Source organism: Oreochromis niloticus, linkage group LG7, assembly GCF_001858045.2.
Source record: "Oreochromis niloticus isolate F11D_XX linkage group LG7, O_niloticus_UMD_NMBU, whole genome shotgun sequence".
Taxonomy (NCBI): Eukaryota; Metazoa; Chordata; class Actinopteri; order Cichliformes; family Cichlidae; genus Oreochromis; species Oreochromis niloticus.
Genome location: NC_031972.2, coordinates 43702357 through 43726071, shown reverse-complemented (window position 1 = coordinate 43726071; position 23715 = coordinate 43702357). Strand labels below are relative to the sequence as shown.

General features: G+C 42.2%; 1 protein-coding gene across 7 annotated transcripts in view; it reads right to left on the bottom strand.

Moving 5' to 3' along the window:
* Positions 1 to 23245, bottom strand: part of LOC100701407 (inositol hexakisphosphate and diphosphoinositol-pentakisphosphate kinase 1) — a 54304-nt gene extending 31059 nt beyond the window's left edge. For 3 of the 7 annotated variants that reach the window (XR_002062911.2, XR_002062912.2, XM_019361688.2), the window contains exons 1-5: positions 23047 to 23245; positions 11619 to 12169; positions 2407 to 2602; positions 955 to 1045; positions 234 to 319 (exon numbers count right to left, since the gene is read on the bottom strand). Coding sequence is in view for 5 of the 7 variants with exons in the window: in XM_019361688.2 (XP_019217233.1) it covers positions 234 to 319; positions 955 to 1045; positions 2407 to 2602; positions 11619 to 11690 (445 nt within the window). In the remaining 2 variants the exon portion in view is untranslated. The remainder of the gene's footprint in view (positions 1 to 233; positions 320 to 954; positions 1046 to 2406; positions 2603 to 11618; positions 12170 to 23046) is intronic. The other 4 variants (XM_013264199.3, XM_019361687.2, XM_005459990.3 and 1 more) reach the window with 2 other exon arrangements.
* Between the last annotated feature and the right edge of the window lie 470 nt (positions 23246 to 23715).

Genomic DNA, 23715 nt, shown 5'->3' with positions numbered 1-23715 from the left:
ACTTCAGTTTTTAAATTCAGGTTGCAAGGAAATAGTTAAAACATACAGAAAAAGCACAAAAGAATCTACAGCATTGATGTTTGCATATGGAATGAAATTAGTTTTGCTTAAATATCACATGTTTTCTATGTGATATTTGGTAGCAGAAATCACCACATATGAGATTTATCATGTTATCTTGTGTTTATTCTGTTGAAATGAAAATACTTCTTTAACACAAAGTAAAAACCCACCTTCAGGATTGTCAGGGTCTCGGTTCAGCACAGCGTAACGAGGCAGGTCGATGCCCTCTTCCTGCAGGATCCGATACACTTCCCTCCTGACATGGAACGATTGGAGTTAGTGAGCCTCCGAGAACAAACGCCACAGTTTATTTAATGTTGCCATTTGTGCAGTGTATGTATTACAAGAGCTGGGCAAGTCGGAGGGAATATGCAGTACATGTGAAAATAGCAATGTTGTTTACATCACACAACCTCTCACTGCTCTGATTATCCAGGAAAAAAAACAAACAAACAAAGATGCAAACAAATCAGATTCATGAAAGAATTTCACATTTAGAATTTCCTTTTGGCAAGCAAAAGCTGGTGTTAGAGGTGTGAGGGTTTGCATGAGGCCCGTGGCAGAGAGCAATGCAAATGTTTGAAAATGATTCCCATCTCTCCTGCAAACCGCTCTAATGAATGAGCTCACCCTTCAGCTTCACTGACATCAAAACATTTCCAAGCAAAACAGTGAGGTCGTGTTTTTAAATACATTCTGGAAAATCCAACAGCATCTGATGCACTTAAAGAGTTAAACTGATATTATAGGAGGACCCTTTTAGCACAGCTGAGTCAGCTGTGTGGCCACCATCTCACTGGCGGCCACACAGTTGAGGCCTAATTTTAAAACTAGCTAGTTACGTTTTTACATTGTGATAACCTTCAGCTGTGCGTGTGTGCTCACACGTACCTATCCTGAATGAAATACTGCATGTTGAGATCATTGATGAGCAGTGGATTCCTGAGTTTGGCATATTCCACTGCTTTGTCCAGAGGGAAACCTAAAAAGTAAAACATATCTTCATCAGTACAAGCTGGACCAGCATTTAAAAATAATACAGTAATCATGATTTTTTATGCTTTGAAAACTCGGGATATACAACAGTGTATGAGTTCTCAAATAAAAGATCAACAAAACTGAACATCTCCTAGATGCAAATGTTGGAAATGTTTTTACTAATTCCAAAATGAGCATCAATTTTTAACCAGGAAATGTTTAAAAGCATTTACAGTTTGTTGAAGTTTTAAACAGTCATCACTGAAACCCTCTGACACCCAGGAGCAAAATGATGTCTTTTAATGGCCTCAGCACTTAAAAATATATAAAGATGTTTGATGCTTTCTGTGTTAAGAAGTTGGTATAATTTAGCAGGGCCATGTTAAACCTGCTTTTTGAAGATGTGATCAACATGTGAGGGGATGAAATTCTTCAAAAATCTGGAAGAGCAGAAATTACTTTGGGCAATCCAAATGAAAGTTGTGTTTTCCTCCAGATTTTTAATGTAGGTACTCATTTATTTTTCCCCAGGAAAGTTTGTAAGAAGTGTCAGAATATGGAGAGGCGCTGTATATTGCCTTTTTTCCCCCACATCATAAAAATATGCACTTGAAACACCCTTCAAGTTTATGTTTTCATCAGACACCAGTATGAAAAGATGCAGATGAAAAAAACCAAATACATTTCATCAACAGAAAGTCACTTGTCATAAATGTGAACTTGAGCATGTGAGGTGGTCAAAATAAATGGGTTAATAAACAAGTATTTACAGTCTGCAGTGGAGACACATCTGCAAAAATGATAACATGGGCCTCATAATGCACTCTCATTTGCTCATTAGCACGCACATTAAGGATATCTGCACTCATTTAAATTAAGCAGAGCATTTGATCTAAATGACTGCTGAGTCTGATGTTAAGTCTTAGCACAGATGCTAAGACTGAAAACTTGCCACTGTCACATTACATGTGTGACAGAAAATAATGAGAAGTATACAGGATCCACTTTACTGGTTCTCACAAGTCAAACTGACAGAATGGTGAGAAAGTCCTTTTAATTATTACTGTTGCACTATTTAACTGTTCTTGCTATATGATCTCTTTCACAAAGGACAGTTTTTTCCTGTGTTTACTAATGAACTGATCTGTGGTGAGAAGCATCTCGGTATTTTGTTTAGGCACAAAAAAAATGAAGAACAAAACATGAATCAGAAAAAAAAGTAAACAAATAAAAATAGTGTTCCAAATCTAACTTAAACCAGGTAAGGTTTCAACCCTAATATCCCCCAGTCATGTCTCCCTCCCACCTTCGCATTTCTTTCGCATTTCTCCTCATGCAACAGATGCTTCGGTTTGCAATTTTTACCTTTGGAGTGGAAGGAGATGAGACAATCACAGAGGGGCCATTTCTCCACAGGCTCCTCCAGGATGACCTCCTCAGGAAAGATGACCATATCAATGTAGTCAAACTTACAAAGGCGCTCCAAGATCTGAGTCATGGGCTTGGATTTGGATTTTTTTGTCATCGCGCATATGCCGACCACAATCTGTCGCTCTGAGGGCTGGTGGAGCAAGGAAGAGGGCAGAGAAGGTTAAGCTAGAGAAGACAAGAGTCAGTTGACCCTGACAACATGTCAGAGTGGCCAGGCAGTGTAAAGATGGGCTTTATTACTTTCACAGTTGGGCAATTCACATTATCACAAAAAGCAAAGTGGGCAGAGTATGAATAAACAGCTGCAGCTTAAGCTAACACCGACAATAATACTATCAAAAAAGGAAAATGTGCACTATGCAAGTATGCACAGTGAAGACATGTAGTGGGCAGCAGAGATTATTTCCTATCATTAACTTTCAGTTCACAGCTGTAAATTTAGGTGAATAAGACAGCAGCATACTAACAAGCTAGAGCTTTTTTATGTTTCATTAGCATGCTAATCATTCAACTCTGCTTTACTGAGACAATAACTGATTTTTGGGAGAGGTTTAGGACAGAGGTAATAAAACCGGGGACATAACAGAGACTTCTTTTAAAACTTTGGAACAAACTTTTGCATATTTACACACACTCCTTTTTCTTTGTGTAACGGCCCTAGCTGGGCCTCCTGATACTGCCCTTGTGTGGGCGTGGAATTTTTCTCCACCTCCTCCTCTCTTGCTCCACCCCTCTGTCTCTCTCTCGCTTCTTCTCTCTCCCCAGGACACAGTTGCTGCTCATTGGCCTCATTTACCACCTGGGCCCAGTCAGCAATCACCTCTCTGAGGTTATATAAGCTGGGGATGGACTGAATGTGGGGGGGTGGCTTTCTCTGGTGTCTCTGCGTTGCGTGTTATGTGTGTGATTGTCCTGCCTACGGTGTGGAGTGGTAGGAGCAGTGGGAGAGGTTTCTGGTGGTTTTCCTCTGTGCTGGTCAGTGTGTGTTTCCAGCCTAGGTGTGGAAAAGGCCTGCTGTGTGTGTGTGACCAGCCCCACCGTGCGTGGCTCTTTGTGAGTAGCTCTTAACCGAGTAGTGGTTTTGCTTAGGTGACGGCGGCCTCCATTACTTTGTTTGGCCTGCCTGGTTATCGTTAATAGCAGCATTGCTGTCTTTTTCTGTTGAAGCCTTATAGTTGTTTTCTTTGTTGAAGTGGTCACCATTCTTTGTGTTGATCTGTTTGAGTTATCATTAAAGCAGCGGTGCTGTCTCTTTCTGTTGTTACTATTTATATGATTATTGAGTTAATTGATTATAATAAAGATTTATTTTGTGTTGAATACCTCTGCCTGGTGTTCTTTTCATTTCAACCCGGATCCAACTGTTACTATCCCCCCCACCTTCTTCGCCTAGCTTTCATGTGGGGACGTAACAAAGTGGGGGCTCGTCCGGGATTGGAATGAAAGGAGTTGAGCTAATTACGATTGTGAACAGGTGTTTGTGTGTTGTGTGAGGGTCATTTGACTAGCTGCTGCTCTCCCTGGCTAGAACAGGGGGAGTGTCTAGCTGAGCGTTTGCTCTTCCTTCGGACACTCATTTTTTGTTTTGCCTTTGTTATTTTCGGAGCAAACCCGGGTGGGGATTAATTCTCTGTTGGGGGTAGGCTTTTCGGTGCCTTCGGCACTTGATGATTTGCCTTTAAAGTGGCCTCGAGCCTGGTACGCTCCAGAAGCTAGGTGAGGCTAGATTCTGAGTAGGCAGGACTGGGGAGAGGGTTGGTAGTATTTTAGTTAATGGTTGACTTGACACAACACGTTTTGTTTGCCTGTTTTTTTTGGTTGTGTAGTGGAGGTGTTTGGCCCTTGGGTGGTTAATTTATGTGTTTCGGGCCGATTTGAGTTTTCATGGCCACTTTTGATATTTCTGGGTTTACGGCAAAGCCGTCGCTTGCCGTGCTGGATGTTTGTAGGAAGAGGGATCTGCAGGAGGTGGCAACATGTTACAGGATCAGTGTCTCCACTGGTCTACGCAAAACAGAGCTGAAGGCTGCTCTGGTGTCCGGGTTGTTGGAGAAGGGTGTGGTTGTAATGCAAGAACCCCCGAGCACACCCGGTCCGGCTGGACCAAGTGCAGCACCTCATGTTCCAAGCCAGGTCGTAGAACCGTCATTGTCTATACCCGTGGGCCAGGGGCTGCCCGAGGGTGGGCCAATGACGCTGCCCCGTTTTGATCCGCTCTCCACCCAGTCATCAGAGGGTTCTAAGCAGGATGCTAGGCTCAAAGTCCGTCTGGCTCGTCCGTCTCCAGCTGGAAAAGGAGGAGCGTGAGAGAGAGTTCCAGCTGAAAAGGGAAATAGAGTTTAGGCGTTTGGACGCAGAACTGGCTAGGGCCACGGAGGTTGAGTTGAAGAAGGTGGAGGCAGAGACTAAGGTCAAGCTGCGACAGCTGGAACTCCAGCAGGCCTCCTCCCCTCCTGTGGCGGCCTCGCTGTCACAGACCGAGGCACAATTTGATGTAGGCAGGAATAGTCGTCTGGTCCCTGTGTTTCGTGACACTGAGGTGGAGGTTTACGTTGAATCATTTGAGCAGATAGCAACAGCCTTGCGTTGGCCGCGGGATGCGTGGGCCATCCTGCTGCAGTGCAAGCTGGTGGGCAAGCCACAGGAGGTTTGTTCCTCGTTGTCCGCTGAATGCAGTTTGGATTACGACAAACTAAAAAGTGCTATCCTGTTAGCCTACGAACTAGTCCCCGAGGCTTATAGGCAGCGATTTCGGGGGTTGAAAAAGGTGCAGGGTCAATCCTTCCTGGATTTCGCAAGGGAAAAGAGTGTCCTCTTTGACCAATGGTGTTTGGCCTATAAAGCTGCAGATGTAGTTTCGGTACGGGAGTTAATTCTCATTGAGGAATTTAAAAACTGCATCTCCGAGCGGATGGCAGTGTATCTGAATGAACAGAAAGTCTCCACTTTGCAGCAGGCCGCGACACTGGCTGACGAGTTTGCACTTGTCCATAAAGCCAGTATCATTAAGCAAGTGCGACGCGACACATTAGCGAAGGCTAGCGGTGCTAGTGGTGAGCAAGGCACAAGGGGGGAGGTGCCTGTGCCTCGTCCCGGGTCAGACGGTAAGTGTTTTTTCTGTTTCAAGTCTGGCCATTTAATAGCTAATTGTGGGGCTTACAAACAGAAACGGTCAGTCTCGAGGGCTAGGAATGTGCCAGCTAACAATGCTAATAAAGGCATGGTGGCAAGAGCCAAAACAAAGCTCTGTTTTTTCTGCCACAAACCTGGCCACCTGATTGCTCGCTGTCTGAAAGCCAAATCAAAGCAAAAACGATCTGCTGTCAAAACAGTGAACCGTGGTTCGCAGACAGACAAAGTTGCCAGTCCTAGGCCACAATTGGAGCATAATTGCTCAGTGGTGCCATTTGGCCAATGTCAGAGGTCACCTAAGTATGAGAGGCCACCTGTTGACAATCTTTCAGGTCCAGATGACCTGCACTGTGACACCTTGTGTACTACACAAACATTCAAACCTGCACCTCTGGCTAACCAGCATACCTGTCACCATGACCTAGCGAAGAAGCGTCTGAAAAGTGTTTCGGAAAGGCCTTCTAGCTATTCGCTGAATTCTCCATATGTGATGGCTCAAAAAACGTCTGGCTGTCACTTGGGACACTATGTTAAGGGAATTGAGCCAACCCCATTCAGCGTTTTCAACACATCGAAAAGGTCTTGGCAGTTTTGGGAGGCTATGCCTAACCGTTACTATGGTGCATGGTAGGTGATATGTTTAAAAGCTGGGTAGGACGTTCTGTGACAAACCACTGGTTTGTATTTATGGGACGGGGTGTAACGGCCCTAGCTGGGCCTCCTGATACTGCCCTTGTGTGGGCGTGGAATTTTTCTCTGCCTCCTCCTCTCTTGCTCCACCCCTCTGTCTCTCTCTCGCTTCTTCTCTCTCCCCAGGACACAGCTGCTGCTCATTGGCCTCATTTACCACCTGGGCCCAGTCAGCAATCACCTCTCTGAGGTTATATAAGCTGGGGATGGACTGAATGTGGGGGGGTGGCTTTCTCTGGTGTCTCTGCGTTGCGTGTTATGTGTGTGATTGTCCTGCCTACGGTGTGGAGTGGTAGGAGCAGTGGGAGAGGTTTCTGGTGGTTTTCCTCTGTGCTGGTCAGTGTGTGTTTCCAGCCTAGGTGTGGAAAAGGCCTGCTGTGTGTGTGTGACCAGCCCCACCGTGCGTGGCTCTTTGTGAGTAGCTCTTAACCGAGTAGTGGTTTTGCTTAGGTGACGGCGGCCTCCATTACTTTGTTTGGCCTGCCTGGTTATCGTTAATAGCAGCATTGCTGTCTTTTTCTGTTGAAGCCTTATAGTTGTTTTCTTTGTTGAAGTGGTCACCATTCTTTGTGTTGATCTGTTTGAGTTATCATTAAAGCAGCGGTGCTGTCTCTTTCTGTTGTTACTATTTATATGATTATTGAGTTAATTGATTATAATAAAGATTTATTTTGTGTTGAATACCTCTGCCTGGCGTTCTTTTCATTTCAACCCGGATCCAACTGTTACTATCCCCCCCACCTTCTTCGCCTAGCTTTCATGTGGGGACGTAACAAAGTGGGGGCTCGTCCGGGATTGGAATGAAAGGAGTTGAGCTAATTACGATTGTGAACAGGTGTTTGTGTGTTGTGTGAGGGTCATTTGACTAGCTGCTGCTCTCCCTGGCTAGAACAGGGGGAGTGTCTAGCTGAGCGTTTGCTCTTCCTTCGGACACTCATTTTTTGTTTTGCCTTTGTTATTTTCGGAGCAAACCCGGGTGGGGATTAATTCTCTGTTGGGGGTAGGCTTTTCGGTGCCTTCGGCACTTGATGATTTGCCTTTAAAGTGGCCTCGAGCCTGGTACGCTCCAGAAGCTAGGTGAGGCTAGATTCTGAGTAGGCAGGACTGGGGAGAGGGTTGGTAGTATTTTAGTTAATGGTTGACTTGACACAACACGTTTTGTTTGCCTGTTTTTTTTGGTTGTGTAGTGGAGGTGTTTGGCCCTTGGGTGGTTAATTTATGTGTTTCGGGCCGATTTGAGTTTTCATGGCCACTTTTGATATTTCTGGGTTTACGGCAAAGCCGTCGCTTGCCGTGCTGGATGTTTGTAGGAAGAGGGATCTGCAGGAGGTGGCAACATGTTACAGGATCAGTGTCTCCACTGGTCTACGCAAAACAGAGCTGAAGGCTGCTCTGGTGTCCGGGTTGTTGGAGAAGGGTGTGGTTGTAATGCAAGAACCCCCGAGCACACCCGGTCCGGCTGGACCAAGTGCAGCACCTCATGTTCCAAGCCAGGTCGTAGAACCGTCATTGTCTATACCCGTGGGCCAGGGGCTGCCCGAGGGTGGGCCAATGACGCTGCCCCGTTTTGATCCGCTCTCCACCCAGTCATCAGAGGGTTCTAAGCAGGATGCTAGGCTCAAAGTCCGTCTGGCTCGTCCGTCTCCAGCTGGAAAAGGAGGAGCGTGAGAGAGAGTTCCAGCTGAAAAGGGAAATAGAGTTTAGGCGTTTGGACGCAGAACTGGCTAGGGCCACGGAGGTTGAGTTGAAGAAGGTGGAGGCGGAGACTAAGGTCAAGCTGCGACAGCTGGAACTCCAGCAGGCCTCCTCCCCTCCTGTGGCGGCCTCGCTGTCACAGACCGAGGCACAATTTGATGTAGGCAGGAATAGTCGTCTGGTCCCTGTGTTTCGTGACACTGAGGTGGAGGTTTACGTTGAATCATTTGAGCAGATAGCAACAGCCTTGCGTTGGCCGCGGGATGCGTGGGCCATCCTGCTGCAGTGCAAGCTGGTGGGCAAGCCACAGGAGGTTTGTTCCTCGTTGTCCGCTGAATGCAGTTTGGATTACGACAAACTAAAAAGTGCTATCCTGTTAGCCTACGAACTAGTCCCCGAGGCTTATAGGCAGCGATTTCGGGGGTTGAAAAAGGTGCAGGGTCAATCCTTCCTGGATTTCGCAAGGGAAAAGAGTGTCCTCTTTGACCAATGGTGTTTGGCCTATAAAGCTGCAGATGTAGTTTCGGTACGGGAGTTAATTCTCATTGAGGAATTTAAAAACTGCATCTCCGAGCGGATGGCAGTGTATCTGAATGAACAGAAAGTCTCCACTTTGCAGCAGGCCGCGACACTGGCTGACGAGTTTGCACTTGTCCATAAAGCCAGTATCATTAAGCAAGTGCGACGCGACACATTAGCGAAGGCTAGCGGTGCTAGTGGTGAGCAAGGCACAAGGGGGGAGGTGCCTGTGCCTCGTCCCGGGTCAGACGGTAAGTGTTTTTTCTGTTTCAAGTCTGGCCATTTAATAGCTAATTGTGGGGCTTACAAACAGAAACGGTCAGTCTCGAGGGCTAGGAATGTGCCAGCTAACAATGCTAATAAAGGCATGGTGGCAAGAGCCAAAACAAAGCTCTGTTTTTTCTGCCACAAACCTGGCCACCTGATTGCTCGCTGTCTGAAAGCCAAATCAAAGCAAAAACGATCTGCTGTCAAAACAGTGAACCGTGGTTCGCAGACAGACAAAGTTGCCAGTCCTAGGCCACAATTGGAGCATAATTGCTCAGTGGTGCCATTTGGCCAATGTCAGAGGTCACCTAAGTATGAGAGGCCACCTGTTGACAATCTTTCAGGTCCAGATGACCTGCACTGTGACACCTTGTGTACTACACAAACATTCAAACCTGCACCTCTGGCTAACCAGCATACCTGTCACCATGACCTAGCGAAGAAGCGTCTGAAAAGTGTTTCGGAAAGGCCTTCTAGCTATTCGCTGAATTCTCCATATGTGATGGCTCAAAAAACGTCTGGCTGTCACTTGGGACACTATGTTAAGGGAATTGAGCCAACCTCATTCAGCGTTTTCAACACATCGAAAAGGTCTTGGCAGTTTTGGGAGGCTATGCCTAACCGTTACTATGGTGCATGGTAGGTGATATGTTTAAAAGCTGGGTAGGACGTTCTGTGACAAACCACTGGTTTGTATTTATGGGACGGGGTGTAACGGCCCTAGCTGGGCCTCCTGATACTGCCCTTGTGTGGGCGTGGAATTTTTCTCTGCCTCCTCCTCTCTTGCTCCACCCCTCTGTCTCTCTCTCGCTTCTTCTCTCTCCCCAGGACACAGCTGCTGCTCATTGGCCTCATTTACCACCTGGGCCCAGTCAGCAATCACCTCTCTGAGGTTATATAAGCTGGGGATGGACTGAATGTGGGGGGGTGGCTTTCTCTGGTGTCTCTGCGTTGCGTGTTATGTGTGTGATTGTCCTGCCTACGGTGTGGAGTGGTAGGAGCAGTGGGAGAGGTTTCTGGTGGTTTTCCTCTGTGCTGGTCAGTGTGTGTTTCCAGCCTAGGTGTGGAAAAGGCCTGCTGTGTGTGTGTGAGACCAGCCCCACCGTGCGTGGCTCTTTGTGAGTAGCTCTTAACCGAGTAGTGGTTTTGCTTAGGTGACGGCGGCCTCCATTACTTTGTTTGGCCTGCCTGGTTATCGTTAATAGCAGCGTTGCTGTCTTTTTCTGTTGAAGCCTTATAGTTGTTTTCTTTGAAGTGGTCACCATTCTCTTTGTGTTGATCTGTTTGAGTTATCATTAAAGCAGCGGTGCTGTCTCTTTCTGTTGTTACTATTTATATGATTATTGAGTTAATTGATTATAATAAAGATTTATTTTGTGTTGAATACCTCTGCCTGGCGTTCTTTTCATTTCAACCCGGATCCAACTGTTACTGTCCCCCCCACCCTCTTCGCCTAGCTTTCATGTGGGGATGTAACACTTTGCTTTGGAATATTTAGAAACCACATGCTAACCAATGCTAATCAATTAGGTGTGCGGTGATTAAAACAGTTGACCTGAGGGGATAGTTACAAGACATCTGCACTGTTGTGTAGGGATCAACCTAATTATTTGAATATTGAGATATTTGTTGGGGTACACATTCAATTTTATTTATTTTAATGAGTAACTATCCGAATGACATCCCTCTCCTTCAAAGCAGTAACTGTTAAGCTTCAGCTCACCTGATTTTTAAGTAAGCAGCTTAGTTTTAGCCACTTTTGCCTTTTTTTTTTTTTTTCACAATAGAGTATCAAACATATGGACAGTACTGATTTATGACAACATCTTCCTCTCCAACTGGAAGCACAGTGCAAGCTCTCTTTCTTCTGTGTTCACTCGATGAGTGAGCAGTGAGGGTTTAGAGAGTGACCGACAGAGAAATAAGACACCTTCAGTTGCTTCTAAAGTTCCCTCTGACTGTTTATTACATTTAAATATAGATTTTTGGGGGCAGAGAGTAGATTATGTTGTTAATTAGTACTGCGGCTAAGAAACCCTGAAAATGACATTTGAAAAGTGCAAAAACACAAACTGAAGCTGTTCAAAGTCCAGCTCAGAGTGCTGCTACAAGTGTGATAATAAAGAGGACCACTGCGGAGGGGACAGAGCGGTGTTTCAGTTGCAGCACACTCTCTCCTCGAGCCAAACTTTGAATTACTTTTCCTCATCTGATAAGGATCTTAAAATAGGAGTTTCATCAACTCCCCGTCTTGTGGGTAATGAGCGCTACAGTCCCACAGGACTAGCAGAACAACCGTGGATGACCATCAGAACATTAAGTCAGTAATTACACTTTCTGAAATCTGAAAATATGATGGTTCTTGCAGCTTTGCATATGCATTAAACGTCGCATGAAAAGAAACAGAAGCTTTACTGATAAGGCCACTTCATCACATTTATGGTGAATATATTGGATACAAGATTACTACAAAATATAGTTTCAGCCACAATCCTATTAACCAAGCTAATGTTGCGAATCTCAAAGACTGAGGCAAAAGTCACAGCTCCTAATGAAACACTACTTTATAGTCCATTTATAGCAATAGGACACTAAGGCCCAGAAGCCTTACCACTGTTTATCTGCTACACTGTTCTCATGCCATTCTTTGTGTATTTTTGTTTCCATTTCTTTTTCCATTATCCAATTCCAAACATCTCTTTTATAAGTTTCCAGCCCTGTCACTTCCTCATGCCTAAAAATGTCCAACACTGCAGCTTCCTGTTCTGTTATAAAATGAGATCTTCTCTGCCCACTGTAAGAGTGTATGGTAACTATATTAATACTGTACACCTGCTACTTACCGACTCATCATCATCATCCATTTCCTCTTCTCGAAACATCTCGTTCTTCATGCCTGCGTCTGTTTGGCCCATGTCACATTGATCATTTTCATAGCCAACCACAAACTGAGGAATGTCTCTGCAGCTCCAACCCTGTTTTTTCTTAGTTTTTTCTTCCTGCTCCTACACAGGGCTCCAACATCACAAACTCCAATGTGACATGGCGCCTTCAGGTTGCTCCTGCCATCAAAGGGGGTAGGCTGTGATGATGGTGGCTACTAAGCAAGAACAAAACCAGTCAACTGTGATAGACCGTGACTGGGTGACTAAAACTTGACAAGCCTGGTCATAAACGAAAGTCTGTTGGCTGATAACAAGTTTGATAAAGTATGTGCTGAGGTAGGAAAGAAAGAAGAAAACGGGGAAAAAAAACCAACAGCAGGTGTCCTAAGAGGTAGAAAAGATGGCGTGGACTCCACGTGGACTGAGGTAGAGGGTCATGTCCCAGCGTAGAAGCGTCTTCTTGACACAGGAAACCTCACAGCCAACATCTGCATACCATTGTCCTTGCCCTGGGAACAAACAGTACACAAATACTTTAAAAAGCATGACTAATAAACCAGTATTGGTAGTAGCAGAAGCACTCAGTAGCTAAAAAAAGACAGAACTGTGAAACACAACATTACGAGTTTGCACAGTGTTGCTACATCTACCATTTGAGAATGAAATGGAGGGCTGTAAAAACAATGATGAAACTGGGTTATTGCAATTTTAAAGGCCATTCTAGCTGTGAGATAACTGCAGTTTATTTATATGCAATCATTTACTGAACCACAGTCAAATAATATTTACATATTTGTTATTGTTATATTTTTGTATCAAGAGATATTCACAATGCATGTGATAATAATGAACATTACCAGGTACCAAAATACAAATACAGGATTAGGAAACGTATTCCAATTATGTCCCTATAGAACCATTCCATGTACCATTAGAACACATAACATATGACACATAGCATATTACACTGTGTCATTATTTATTGCACAAAAACTAAGAAAAAAAATGCAGAAGCAGTCTATGAAAAATTAAGTACACCCATGACACAGTAGCTTGCAGATTGCCTTTGAGCAATAACTTAAAGTAATCAGTTTCTATGACTTCAGTCTCTCACATCTCTCTTAAAGGCATTTCAATCAAATACTACACTGGACCATTGCAACACCTTGACTTTTTCCCCCCTTATTTTCAGTCATTATGTTGTAGATTTGCACCTATGCTTGGGATCATTGTGCTTTTGTATTTTCATGGTTCCTGTGGCAGCAAAACACTCCCAAATCATTCTCCACCACCATGCTTGACAGCTGAAATTAGGTGGTTCTGATGATATACTCTGCTTGGTTTTCTCCACTATGGATGTTACTGGATCACTCCTACAATTTGGTGTAATTTCAAGATAGTAGACAGAAAAGTCAAGATTTTCATGATTTTATCATTTAACTTAAGATAGGGGTTGTTAAACTATTAGAAAAACACACTGTTCAAGTCAGGATATCATGCTATAACAACTTTGTCCAAATTCTCCACATGTGATGTACGTCAAATCTTCCCCCTGTTACGAGACAATCTCACCTCTATTACTAAGTGGTTTGAATGTACAGTCGCTTTCATATTTACGTTTTCTAACGGCTGAAATTAATTTTAAGAGGGTGTTAATAAACAAGTATTATCAAAGAAAAGGAATGATCTGTTTTGAAGTACAACCTAGCTTCAATTCACATCTTTTAGATTAAAAAGAAATTTTAATGCAATTTGGTCCATTTTGTTTCATGGCTAGGGCTTAGCAAATAACAAAACAAAAAAGAAACAAAACTTGTACCATATCATACTACATCATTATATGAAATGCTTAATTCACCCTGTTTAATGAAATTATAATCATTTAAAAGGTTTAAAAGTTTCTAACATTAATTAAATAAAAATACCTGGACACCTGTATTCGCTTTTGGTTTTGATAACAAGAGCATACACATAACTTTTAAATACAATAAAGATTGCATCACAAGTTAATATGTTCCTAGTTTTATGCTAGCTGCACCTGGCATAGAAAGGAATACCAGTCCACCTTTTTGAAGTTATTCATACTCAAATTTCAGAGAGAGCTAAAACTCAAAGAGCTATAAAGCTTGCTTATTTTAATATTTTCCAACAGCACAAGATAAAAAATTAAAAATAAAATCATTCCAGTGTACTTCCTTTCAAATTTACTATCATTATCGTGTAAACACAATTTCTAATAGTTTTAATAGTCTTCTTCACATGGGCAGTTTCACTGCCTGACATGTTTGTGGTTTAGATACCAAAATATGAAAGAATTTATATTACATGATTGCACGGAAAAATATTCAACCTAAAAAAGGTTTTATAGTGTAAACCTGCACAAGTCATGCTTAAAATAAATTAAAAACACTCAAACATTATGCATATCACATCAATAACCAACCTGCCCAGTACTGTGTGGACATTACCATTTTAGTATGCAAAGCAGTAACAGGGTGGGCGTTTTATGCTCAAGTCAGCAATGATTACTCATGTGATGCAGAACCGCACATGCAAATGCACACACGGAAGACAATAAAAGAATTTGCAACATGTTTATCATCCATATGATCAAGATAATAAAAAGAATATCAGTTTGAACTGTAAATAAGGGTAACAGGGTGGGCATGTTATACTTTAACACATCAGTGAACCATTTTGAAACAACAAAAGACTGACATTTCCTGTGGTCCGTGTGAATGCAAGGGATTGCAACAGTGATGATTGTTACTGACCTTGAACAAAGATAACTGGGGATGTGGGATTTTAGGTTAAATAATTTCTGACACATATAATTGCATTCTATGGTAGATGGACTGATTCTTATATGGCGCTTTTCTACTCTCCCGGAGTACTCAAAGCACTGTATACAACATGCCTCATTCACCCATGCAGACCCACTCATACAAGCACTTCTAAACTCAAGTGCAAACTAATAAACAATCACACACATTCACACTCCGATGAATGCATCGGAGAGCAACTTGGGGTTAGTTGCTCTCCAAGGATATTTGGCATGCAGACTGGGGAAGCCAAGGATCGAACCACCAACCTTCCAATCAGGAGCTGATCTGCTCTACCACCTGAGCCACAGCCAGCCCATGGGATGTGACATGGGATGTGGGTTACGTATAAGGCAAGCTTTTAGAAATAAGTAATGACCCATTTTTCACTTCTGTCACAGGGATTCAAATGGCACTGGATAATAGGAATGACCCCCCACAAGTCTTATGGTTTGCTCAGCTGTAACTTTGCAAACCTAAGCCATGCTGCCATGTTCCTGCTCAGTCTTTTTCTAATTGTACTGTAATGAACTTTAACATTTAACATGGTAACTATGGCCTGTAGAGTTTGAGCTGTTGCTCTTGTTTTGTTTTGGTTTTTTTGTTTTTGTTTTTTGCAGTTTTCCTGACATTGGGTGAATTTGCTTGGAGGTCCACTCTTTGGGAAGATGGCCAAGTGTCTTGAATGATTCTCACTTCTGATATTTTTCTACCTTTCATGTGTTAACACATTTGAATGCTGCTAACTGCCAAAATGGTGGTCACACTTGCTGATGAAAATCAAGTGAATGTGATTAGCAGCAACTGGCTGCTACTCACCCAAATATTTAAGTGCGTACCCTATTTTCCTATTTTTTTTTTTCCCCACTCGTTGCTTTTGCATTTTAACTAGTTTGTTAAATTAATAATGGCATAGTGTGACATGTCATGTGTTGCAGTTCATCTTAAGTTGTATTTTAAGAACTAAGGAAAAGATCATTTTTACACCCTGATACATAAAACCTTCCAAATGGAAGAGGAGGTAGCTTTTTTTTGTAGATAGTATGAAAGGGGAAAAAACTACCATCCTACAGGAAGGATGAAACTCCTTTCTTGCTTGATTTTATGTTTTGATGATGGTGATGGAGTGAGTTATCCATTAGATCAGTCCAAAAACTTCCCAAAGGTGGGCTGAGTTGATCTCTGGTGACTCTGAAAGACTAGTTCCTGTACTATGTAAATGTGTATGTGTATACAGTGTCCTGTGTTCGCCTTCTGATGACAAAATTTATATCTCTTGGCAGCTTGTGGATGTGAATACTGTAACATAAGTTTCAGAAGACCCCACCCATGCCAGCATAATGCTGGCCAGAGTCATTGGATTCCTACATTGTAGGGGGTCAAGGGTTCAGGTTTTTCCTTTAATTTGTCACTCATCGTACATTGCTATTTTTTAAATCCTATGTAAGTCTATTCATGTTCATTCCTCGATGTTTGACATTGCACTTATACATATAATCTGTGGGAGACAAATCCTTTCAGGGTTGTATCAGCAAGGGAATTTGGCATTTTTAAAAAATCCTGCCAAATCAAACATAAGGAGTTAAGTGCTGAGGAAACCCCTTGTCATTACAGAGCAGGCAAAAGAAGCTTATACTAATAATGTGCTGTGAGAAAAACAGAGCAGCGATCAGACAGACGTGTGAGAAAACAGAGTTTTGTGCCAGACTGATGCATCAGTGAAATCAGTCCCAGCTTTATCCTCACTGCAAACTCTTATTAGACACTCGAGGAGGAGCTTAAGCCTCCAATTGAATTTAAACATTTCATTGATGGAAAAAATCTTTAAAAGATCCTGTCATTTTCATAAATATGAGCCCACGCTTTAGCTTAGGTTCTGCAACTACTCGTCCTTATCAACACATATCAAGAACTCTGCTCTTTTTTCTTTTTTGGTTTTGTTTGTAGATGAATATATGTTTTTTTAAAGAGCCAGTCTGGCTACTTGTTGTTTCCATAACAACAAGGCCCAAACAGGAGCCAGGCCTTCCCTCTATCGAGTCACGTGTACATTTAACTGTGGCCTTTTACTCTAGTTAGCATTTTCATTTTTAAGATTAGGTTCCCTTAGGGAACCTATCGAGCCATTTGTATTTTCTATCATATAAATACATACAAAGACTGTTTATGATGTCAGTGTATGCACATGCAACCTGCGTGAAGCTAAATCTCAAGCTTCAGACGGCTGTAAATAGTTTAAGGCAGTTTTATTTCCTACTCTTGGATCTACATGATGCAACTGAGTGAGACGATCCCCAGTATAATCATGTCAGACACAGTTCTGTTTCACGCTGCGCAACTTTTCTCCCATTTAAGGTAAAGTTTTTTAAATCCGTGCAACCATTTCTTTCGCCTTTGCGGTACTCACTGACTGCACACAGGAAACAGGTGACAAGTCACGTGCTTTATAACTCATCCCACGTGACACTACTCAACCTATCAAATCCTTTACTCAGAGAGCGCCTGCAAACAGAAAACTGCATGAAGGCACGAGATGCAGAAGTCTGTAAAAGTAAGTCAGGGGAAGGATAGAGAAAAGAGTCTATAGCTGAGATGGTTTACATGTGAAATGAGAAAATAAGATTTTGTTAATATTTTATTATTGGAGCACCCTTCAGCTTATTGTGGAAATTTATAACTGAATTGTACTTTGTTTACAGACACTTCCACAAATGCCGGGCTATTTCTGAATATCTTGCACTGAATGATAACACATGTGGAACTTTATATTCTGGACGTTTGTGTGAGGAAATTCTTTTACTGGACTTCGTTAACTTTTAATTGATTACCCCTGTTTTATGTGTTACCATATGTAGTACCATGAACAAGTCTAAATTAAAGTGTAGATCTTCTACTTTTCCAAGTATTTTCATGAATGCATTTTTTTCTAGGTGTCTGTAGATCTAGAGATCTCAACTGCTCCGATTTAGATTTTTGCTCTATGAAGTTTATGGTTAGGGTTATCATTCAACTGCTTCACAACATGCTGATGCATAACTGAAGGTTTTTATCTCCCAGAGGCGTTCGAGGAAATGGAACCCAGAGCTGCTGCCTGCCATCGTCTTTGTTGCTGCTGCTGTTTCGCTATCGCCACTGTCGTAACAATGGCCAGAGAACAATGGAGTTTCAAACCATTCACTGCTAATGTGGCTTCCCACTTCCCACTCAGTAGTAGCAGTTATCAGTAAAGCTTTCATATTGAGCAACATCCAGTATGTTAATGCAAGTATATCTATGAAAGGCCACAATCATCTGATAATATCAGCCAATTGATATAAATCATTCACAAAAAACGCGGAACAACGCAGAACGCAAACAAACTCCAAACTCAATATGTACAAGTAACGCCCATAAACTGGAAAGTGGGAAAGGACACCAAAAAAGTCACACGCACTACTTCTTCTTATACATTTATTATTGCAGGAAAAAAGTAGTTTACCGTCTCCAGAATAGCAGTTTAGAAAAAAAAGCTGATTTATTAGAATAAAAGAAGCAGAATAAAAGTGCTTACTTTGAAACTTCTGTTTACGACTTTCATATACACATACTTGGTCATTATACTTTGACAGTGAGGATACAGTCCCATCACCTGTGGTTCAGGTGAGAAGAAAGTGGCTGAGCCATAGTGAAACCAGTTGCTTAACTGTTAAGACTTGCAGCCTAAGCATTTTGATATAATAAACATGTGTACGGCCACAGCTTATATGTTATGTTACCAGAGACCACACAGTAAAGACGCACAGCTGATGCGTCACACCCTCTTAGCTGAGCCAAAACCCATGAGCCATATGTGAAATGAAGCCAAGCTTTAAGTAGAAGCTTGCTAATGTATGAGATTGTTATGTCCACAAACAGAACACAAACTCAGATCCATATCACGTGTCTCTCATCGGTATAAACACCACCGCCGTGCTGACCCATCCACCCATACCAAACCGCTGATTCCAGGGGAAAAGTCTGCGGGAACAGACGAGGCTGATCGTATCACCTTTCAATGATGGCACATAAGCCAACTGCATGCGCCGCACAGTCTTTGAATGACTGTAAGAGCTTATTTAACCTCCTAGGACCTGCCGTCCACATATGTGGACATCACATTTTTGGTTATTTTGACCAAAATACTCAATTTTGCTCTACATGGGCCTGATATCCACTTACGAGGACATTATACTGCTACTGTTCTACCAAAATTTTAAATGAATATCCTCATTTATGGCCCTTATTTTTCTTAAAAACAAAAATAAGGTAAAAAAAAAAAAAAAAAAAAAAAATCTGGAAATTCTATGTTTTTACATTCATCGGGCCCCAATATGCCCAAATATCAAAGAGAAATTAAAAATTCATGTCGTGGAAGAGTTCGGGTCTTAGGAGGTTAAAGTCACTTCCACTCACATGCGGAGCAGATTATTTTAGTGCCGCAGTTAAATGCCCTCCTGTGTCCTGGACTTTTAGCCAGGACGGATGTCAGCTGAATCCCACACATGACCCTGGCTAACCTTGGTACCCAGAAATAACCGTGTCCTCTTCTGCAAAACACAAACTAAAAGGGGAGGAGTCAAGGCAGGGTGTTGGGAGGCCAGCCACTGCCCAAAGATAACTTTTCATTACTGACCTCTGAGGCGATGACAGGTCGCAGTAAAGCAAGTAGAAGCCCTTCTTGCTGGCCAGAGGGTCAAAGAATTCTAACAGATACAAACTGTAAATAAACATCTATAACTGCTGTGAGTAACCAACAGTGACCCTGAGTTCATTCAGTCGTTGTTACACCAAGGTCATGACCTTTAGCACGCCACCAGTAAGACAGAGTTAAAGAACAGAGCGAAATATAGCGTGATGGCCAGAAACTCCTGAATGCAAACACTTCACAGCCATGCAAGTTTTAATTAGCATTGCAGATTCTATAGAGTTATTCTAATAAAAATAACTGGGCAGGGCCTGAGCTAAGGCTCAGTGAGAGCAGCGCGTGCGTTTGCTATCAGCTTTCTTTTAAACATGACTTAGCACCACTGCCATTACAATATTTCGAGGTATAGTGCACACTGAAGATTGGATTGGCATTCATGAGGTATCCACGTTGCGTACACATTGTTAGTAAGCATTGCCACTGCTTACCACCTATGTCTAGATTTAATAAGTGGTTAATAGGCAACAAAAACTTGTGTGAGATGAGTGAGTGTGTTAAATATAAATTACATAAATCCTGAATATTTAAAAATAGAGTAGAACATTTATTTAACATCAAACTTAATATCGTGGCAGGTACACTGAGCTACCCTGAGGAAAGGAACCTCAGACTCTGGAGGGTTTTTGGTAAATGGTAAATGGACTGATTCTTATATGGCACTTTTCTACTCTACCGGAGTACCCTAGGTGCTCTATACAACATGCCATATTCACCCAATCACACCCATTCACACAAGCAAACAAACTTCTCCATCTGATCTGGATATTGGAGATTGCCTTTTGAAGCATTTTGCTGGGATTATTTGACAAATAACATCTTGCTGTGGGATAAAGACCATCCAATAAGTGTATGCTTTGACCGCAAGACTTATCAGATCTCAATCTAATATAGCAGGATGCAGATGCGAAAGAATCTGCATCCTGTTCAATCTATGCTATTATGGAGTCAGTCAGTTCTGAAGGGGGGGGCAACCCAGTACAAGCAAGGTGTACCCAATACAGTGGCAAGTGAGAGTATTTTATTTATTGAACTTTAGAGCATCACTATCTGTTGTTAAACTAAACAGAAATCTTATGTCTGTCAGTACAGGCCCACATAAGCTGTGCTCAGGGATTAGCAGAAACGACACCTGATACCACCGAAGCTCCACTGAAGTCACATTAGTTAATGTTTCTCTAAAAGAGAGCAGAACAAACGGACATAAACAAAAGCACCACACACAAAAATGACTACAGCATTCTCTCCAGTCTGCCTGTTCTTTTGTTCCCCTGAAAAAATAAAAACCTTGCTGGCCCATAAATAAATTAGGCAGCTAAATTATAACATTCCCAGCTGTCACCTGCAGCTCCTCGTCCGGGGGGGATTAGTCATCTCATCACAGCAGCACCGGAGATCAGCAACAGGGCTCCAATAAAAGGCTTTTAACCTTTGAGACAATCTGCCACAGTTCGCCTGCGTCGCCATAATGACTGGGAGGAGTCAGTCATTAGTTCAAATTAGCCATCAGCAATTCTGTGATTAGCTATCAGAGACGTAATGTGCGGCTGGACTATTTGTTTTCCGTGGACTGATCGAATAGTTATTGGCTCCCTTTTATTAAACACAAAAAACCACTGAGTCACTGAAACATCATTTTTAATAGTTTGTAGCTGTTAATTATTATATTCAATAAAGCCTCCTGCTGAAGCGCAGGTGAACATCAGCCCTGAAAAATATCACCGTGGAGGGATAGATAACATGCGTGTGACGTTTTTATGACACAGCCAGTGGAACAGCAGGTACAGCGGCCACTACAAGATTATACATTTATTATGCACTGAGCACACAATTAGCTTTGCATGCAAATACAAATCGCCTTTACTGGGGGAAAAAAGAGCCCATAAAAGGTTTGCCAGTATACAACAGGTCCACCACTTACATACAATTATCAGTGTGTTACTGCAGGACACACGACCTCTGTAAACTCATGAGTTCATTTATGTTAGGTTGAAAGATACACAACCTGATTTTTCCACTATTAAGCAGCTTCACAGGTTTACCTCTCATAAAGGATTGAGCTCTGAAAATGGCTTTAGGGGTGAGAGGACGGAGGGATCCTAAAGAGTTCGAGTTTATTCTGTTGCATTCACGAAGCTGGAGTATACACAGTTTTATAATCAGCCGTAAACCCTAAGTACCTACAATTTAAATTTAAAGAACTGTGTGGCTAGAATACACTGAACCTGGTTGAGCAGGGGTGTCAAGCATAAGGCCCGGGGCCCAGAGGCAGCACAGCAAAAACTAGCTGGCTTTGGAAAATGTGCAGGAGGGCAGAGATTTTGGACTTTTCACTGTATTTTTATTACTTTTACAGCTCTTTCTACTGATAAAGAGCTCACCTATGGTCACATATAAGACGCCAAAGTATTAGACAAACAATTAAAAGTTCATGTTTTTAAACTATTTACTATAGAAATGTGTGATTTGAAATAAACCTACTCTCTCTAAATGAGTCTTTTATCATGAAGGTTTTAGCTCATGATAAGCAAATATGATATACAGTTGGTGAGTACAGCAAGGCTGTTTTTGTAATTGTGACCTGACCCAACTGTCTTGATACAGTTTTGACTTTGAGTTCAACAAAAGCTTTGTTTTATTATTACGAAATCAGACAAGTTATAGCATGTGATGATTAGGTTCAGTCTGAAAATGAAAATACATAAAGAGTGGACAACATTTCTTAAGTTGTTTTTGTCTTGGCTTTGGCCTGGTAAGTGTTACAGGGATTGGTAACGTGGAGAAGACAGGCTGTTTTAAAAACATTTCATTAGGCTATTTTCTTCACTTAAGATGAAAGAATATAAAACAGCCTAATGAAATGTTTTTAAAACAGCCTGTCTTCTCCACGTTACCAATCCCTGTAACACTTACCAGGCCAAAGCCAAGACAAAACAACTGATTACTGTTCCAGGTAAGTCTGGAGTCAATAGATCCTTTTATAGCGATGTAAAAAATATGGATCTGCTGATCGCCGTCAATTAGAACAATAGTTTGTTGTGAACCAGGTAGCGTTTAATTAGGAGAAGGGTTTTGTGTAGATCGTTTTTCTTTTTTTGTTCCTTTTTTCACAAGAGTTTCACAAGAGGATGCGCTCCAAATGCTCAAACGGAGGACCAGACTGATAATAGTTGTGATCTTTGTTTAAAGCTGAGTCGTTTTTTTCAATTTCTGAACCAACATAGTTCGAAAATAAATTGAATAATAAATAAATAAATACTCAAAAATAAAGATAAACATTTTTGTGTGTAGAAAAAAACAAAACAAAACGATTTTCGTATTTATTGGACACAAATTGCTCAAGTATTCCCATCGTTAGAAGCCACACACACACACACACACACACACACACACACACACACACACGTGTTCCTAGTCTCTTTGCAGTGTGTTTTACATTGAACTCATGTTCAGGAAATAGTCCAGATGAGCTCTGATACTATGGCTTTCGCACAATAGCAAACCCCTCGCTCTCTAAATGTTTTACACACCTCAACAGGGACAAACACTACAGGTGTCCCTCCGCTTTCGCTTCAAACACAATGAATGAAGCTTTTGGAGGTTTAAAAAAAAGAAACGTGGCTTCACAGGGAAACTAAATACACGCAAATCAGTGCGTCAGCCTGCCCACTACTCAGCACCCCTCACACATACGTACACGCCAGGTACAAAAAGCTGCGCTGCTTTTCTTCATTTCTACAAAGTCCAGCAAACAAAAAGAAAACACACACACTTTCTCCGAACACACGACTCACAGCCCCGCCGTGACGAAACAACACAAAGCGTTAAAGTGAACAAGTCTTACCAGCGGCAGCAGAGAACGACTGGAAGTCAGTCAGCTGCTCACTTCCTTGTTTCCGCTGACTGACCCGAGCTGAAGGGAAGCGTCTACAGCCTCTCTTTACTTCTGAACTGCCTGTGAAGTTGTAAACGACATTTTAAGTTCACGTGAGGTCACTCTGCTGGCGCTTTGCTGCTGCTGCTGCTTCCTTCCTTTTTTTCCCTTTTTTTCGGAAGGTTTCGTTTGTCAAAGCTGTGAAATTACTCCCACCTAGCGGCCAAATCGTGCATCGCTGCAGAAAAGATGAGATGAATAAAAGGGTATAGTCTAAATATTTTATATAATATGCACAGCAATGATAGAAGAATTATTTCCTGGATTTTTAAAAGTATAAGAAAAATGAAAAGTTGCGCTTAAAAACATAAACGAAAATTCAGATATTTAAAAAGCTTCTTTTTCTTCCAGCTGCTCCCTCTAGGGGTCGCCAAAGGCCGATCATTTGCCTGAATCTCTCCCATTCTTTCCTGTCCTTTCACACGAAAAGTCTGCACGTCCTCCTTAACTACATCCATAAATGTTTTCTGTCGACTTGTGGATCAGAGAAGATTCATGGATCTTCTGTGTGGTCTTTGTTTTTCCCTTCCGCCTGGCAGCTCCATATTGTCCTTCCTCTGTACATGTCCAAGCTATCTC